The sequence below is a fragment of the Microtus ochrogaster genome, chromosome 21 (assembly GCF_000317375.1).
Source record: "Microtus ochrogaster isolate Prairie Vole_2 chromosome 21, MicOch1.0, whole genome shotgun sequence".
NCBI classification, from domain to species: domain Eukaryota; kingdom Metazoa; phylum Chordata; class Mammalia; order Rodentia; family Cricetidae; genus Microtus; species Microtus ochrogaster.
In genome coordinates, this window is record NC_022022.1 from 1,420,849 (window position 1) to 1,425,219 (window position 4,371).

At 43.4% G+C, this 4,371-nt stretch overlaps 1 protein-coding gene across 1 annotated transcript in view; it reads right to left on the minus strand.

Moving 5' to 3' along the window:
• Positions 1-2,101, minus strand: part of LOC101978921 (Fc receptor-like protein 5) — a 21,019-nt gene extending 18,918 nt beyond the window's left edge. The window contains exon 1 of the mRNA XM_026783947.1: positions 1,444-2,101. Coding sequence (XP_026639748.1) covers positions 1,444-1,507 — 64 coding nt within the window. The 5' untranslated portion in view covers positions 1,508-2,101. The remainder of the gene's footprint in view (positions 1-1,443) is intronic.
• Positions 2,102-4,371: the final 2,270 nt, after the last annotated feature.

Here is a 4,371-nt window from a genome sequence, read left to right on the forward strand (position 1 = left end):
CCTGTGGGAAGTCCAAGGAACCCCCACCTCCCTCCAGGTCTAGTAAGTTGAGCATCCAAACTGCCTAGGCTCCCACAAAGGGGTCTTTGATTCTTGTGCCTTCTCTTGGGTCTTTTCTTCTGTTGGTCTGTCTGTCTTGTTCAACTTCAATGTAATAGTTTTTGTTTTACCTTACTGTATTTTATTTTATGATACTTTATTATTATCTCTCAGAAACCTGTTCTTTTCTAATGAGAATCAGAAAGAGACTGGATTTGCATGGAGGGGAGATGGGGTGGAGCTGGGAGGAATATAGGGGGGGGGGAATCCTAATCAGGTTATAATATGTGAGAAAAGGATCCATTTTCCATAAAGAAGGAAAGAAGGAAGGAGGGAAGGAAAGAAGGGAGGGAGAGAGGGAGCAAGAACATGGTTAAGTGGCAGGTAGGTAGTAACACAGTTTTGAATCCAAACTCTGACCCCGCATCCCCGTGCACCATAGTGACACTCTCCGCCCCTCCCCTTCTTTCTTCTACCCTCGCCTCTCCTGGCCCTCTTGTGCCATGCCAGGATGTGCTTCTGTTTCTGAGATAACTGTTCATTGCAGCTGTGGGGTCCTTGCCCCATCCACCGCCCAGCCCCTGTGTTTCAGGAGCTATTTACCAGTTGATTTGTGTGTAGATACTTGCCTGTCTCTGCCACCCACTGGGACTTTGTTTAATTGGAATTACATTTCCCAGCTGATTTTTTTTTTTCCCTCACTGGCTTTGCTGAAAGCTCTTGCTTTCTTCCTGGGCATGAAACATCCCACTGTCTTCAGCATTGTGTACAATATTGCACATAGAAGGGGGTCTAAGATTTTTTTTTTTACTAGGTGGACCCACATTTAATTCCAATATTTAAAACTTAGTAAAAAGCAAACATTTTGTAGGTATGAACTGACAGATGTGTGTATCCATGAGCAGTAACATTGTCAGCTGCTGTAGGTGCCCTCCCCTTCCTGATTTCCCATGTGGCCACTTCTGACTTCCACAGTGTTCTCTCTGTGCCCAGTCCATCTCTGGCCGACATGAATGTGCAGACGGAGCTGTCCTCTATGTGAATCCCTGGCCAGCTCTCACAGGACCAGGAATAGCCCGGCACAGAAGGAGTCAAATAAGGCTGTCCCGTGAGTAACAGTAAACAAACAAGTGCAAGTCACTTTCTGCTCTTCACAAAGCATTCGTGAAAGAAAAGAAAACCAGGTGAAACTTTAATCATTGCTGTTGTCGCCGCCTGAAGCATTTTCCACCCGGGACTGTTTTCCTTGAGATCAGGAGGGGAAATCCTGAGCGGTGTAGAAAGTTGGGGAATACAGCCTCACATGGCTGAACTCTGTGGCTCTGAAATGCAGGAGAGAACCAGGCCTGTGTTGGGAGAGATGGATGCTGCCCGACCCACTCCAGACCCACAGTGTCTACTCACTCACAACCGGTAGAGTCAGCCACAGCAGCGTGAAGACCACCCAGGGCGAGACTGACGGAGGCATTTCCTCACAGGTAGCAGCTGGCTCTTGCTCTCACAGTGGCCAGTGCACAGCTCTCACCAGCTCCAGTGAGAGTATCTGGGAAACTGCTCTTCTAAAACACAAGTGCATCTTCAGTCAAAAAAGGGAAGTAGGAGCACCAAAATCTAACTATTAATTCGTTTCCTCCCCACAGCCAGAGGGGAAAAGTGAGGGTTTTTAAGAATCACGTGCTCCCAACCCCACATTTTGGCTGTTGGGAAATTACCTTAAAGAAACTACAAGAAGATAGTTTTTTGAAAGATGTCTGTCATTTATCACTGAACAGGGAAGCATCAAACATGATTATGGCTGTGGGATTGTACAATGACACCATCAGTGGTGAAGTGAAGCTACAGGCATGCAAAGGGTGTGAGAGAGAAACTGAGGTGCGGATTGGTATTTGCAGTGCACCCTTTAGGGAACGGAGGTAAGCAATGGAATGTACGTGTCTGTGACAGTCTCTAAGGATACGTGGTCCTTGAAGCGTGCACAAAATCAACAGTTGTATTTGAGAGACTAAGGGGGAAGTAGGCTTTTATTATATCTTTCTGTACTGTTTTTTCCTTTAAATTTTTATGTGAGTGGATTGCTTTCAAATTTAATGTTTTAAAAGTTGAGCTTCCAGACCGACAGTGGGCCAACAAAGCTCCCTGCAGTAAGAAGTGATAGAAGCCCTCATTCTTTTCTTACAGATGACTTTCCCCATTGTTTCTTTTTGGACCCGAACCTTGGCCTTCCCAAAACCATAATTAATTTCATATTTACCAGTGCCTCAGGTATTTATGTCACATCACTCTCCCTGTGCCCTGAGAAAAACATGGATAATCAGATTAATCTGTTCCAGTTCAGGAGGGACTCCCAAAGGGAAGCGTGTTAATACACACTTTTGTGACTGAGACAGCATGTTCTGTGTGTCTCCTGTGGATATGCACACCCATTTCTACTGGGCATCACTTGGGGTGGAATTCCTAGCTTGTAACACTGTATCCAGAAAGTGCTGATACTTTCTGTAGCAGGTTTCTTTGAGACCTCCAAACAGCTCCTAAATCATGACATGGAGACTTATTAGTTATAAATGCTTGACTTTATGTTTGTACCACTTGCTCTTTTTTATCTATTTTACATACTAACCACACTTCTCCTTCTTCCTCTCCTCCTGTTCCCTTCCACCACCTCCCTTCCAGCCCCCCCCCCCATCCACTCCTCCTCTGTCTCTATTCAGAAGGGGTAAGATCTCTCATGGGAGTCGACAAAGCATCACATATCAAGTTGAGGAAGGATCAAGCTCCCCCCCTCCTTTGCACCAAGGCTGGGCAAAGCATCTCACCATAGGGAATAGGTTCCAAAGAGTGAGCTCATGCGTTAGGAACAGGTCCTGGTCCCCCTGCTAGGGACCCCACAAAAGATCAAGACCCACAGCTGCCATCTAGATGCAGAGGGCCTAGGTCGGTCCCATGCCAGCCTGTTAGTTCTTATAACTTATTTTAACTTGTTTCTTTTCATCTACATTTTTGCCTTGGGGCCTTTTCTTTCGTGCTGTATGTCCTACTTTTGCTATTTCCTCCATGTCTGTCTGTCTGATGGTTGCCTTACTGGCAGGACCTGGGTGTCTCCCTCATTCTCTTCTCCCTCCTTGAGCCTAGATTCCTCCTCCTACCTATTCTCTGTTCCTGCCAGCCACACCTAGCCCTTCTTTGCCTAGCTATTGGCTGTTCAGCTTTTTATTAGACCAATTAGGTACCTTAGTCAGGCAAAGCAACACATCTTTACATTGTTAAACAAATGCATCATAAACAAATGTAACACACCTTTGATAGTTCAATATTCTGCACCAACTTTCTGATATGACTGAGTTGGCTCCACTAGGAGCCTCGTTGCTCTCCTACCCTCAGCAGCTACAGAGCTCATTTACATTTTAGTCATTCTGATGAATTATGAGATCCTAGATTTTTTTAATATTGTATGGTTTATTAATTTTTGGAGACAGGCTCTTACTATATAACTCTGGTTGGCCTGGAATTCACTCTGTAAACCAGGCTGGCCTTGAACTCATAGAGATCTGCTTGTCTTTGTCTCCCAAGTTCTGGGATTAAATTTGTGATCCACTATACCTAAAAGACTTTTCATATTTAAGTGGTATTTTAGATCACTTTTAAAATGTGAAATATTTGCTTAGATCTCTGTCTTTCTCATACCTTTTTGTAGTTCTTTCAAATACTGGTCATTAATATTATGGACATATTTGTGAAATGTCTTTCTTTCTTTACTCTGGCTTCCCTTCTTGGTCATTGGCAGTGTCTTCTCATAAACAGCCCTTTCAGATTTTGTATAGAACAATTCATCTGTCTTTCTGTTTATGACTATGGATTTTTACAACCCTTTCATAAACTTTGTATACTCCAAGGTGATTAGGGTACTCTCAGCTTGTCTCTAGATAGCTATAATGTCACTATAGCTAATTTTCTTGAGTATCTTAAGTGAACATGTTTATTTACATTTAGTGCATAGAATTTGTACCACAGTTTCATATAGGATCGTGTAACAGGTTGTGGGGATCGTCAGATCTTGGGCAACAGGAAAATGTTTTTAAATGTATACAGTCTCCAAATCAATTCAAAATAAAGTAAACATGTAATGAATACAGAACATTCCTGGCAGTGCTTGCCTGTGTTGCATGATGTCACCTTGGTACTGAACACACAACTCTTGTATTTTACATTGTGTATGCTACCATTCCACCCAGAACCAATGAGTGATGTGGTAGTGTCATATATCAATCTGTTGATTTCATTGGTTAAGCAATAAAAAGAAACTGCTTGGCCTCATAGCTTAAAACATAGGTGGGA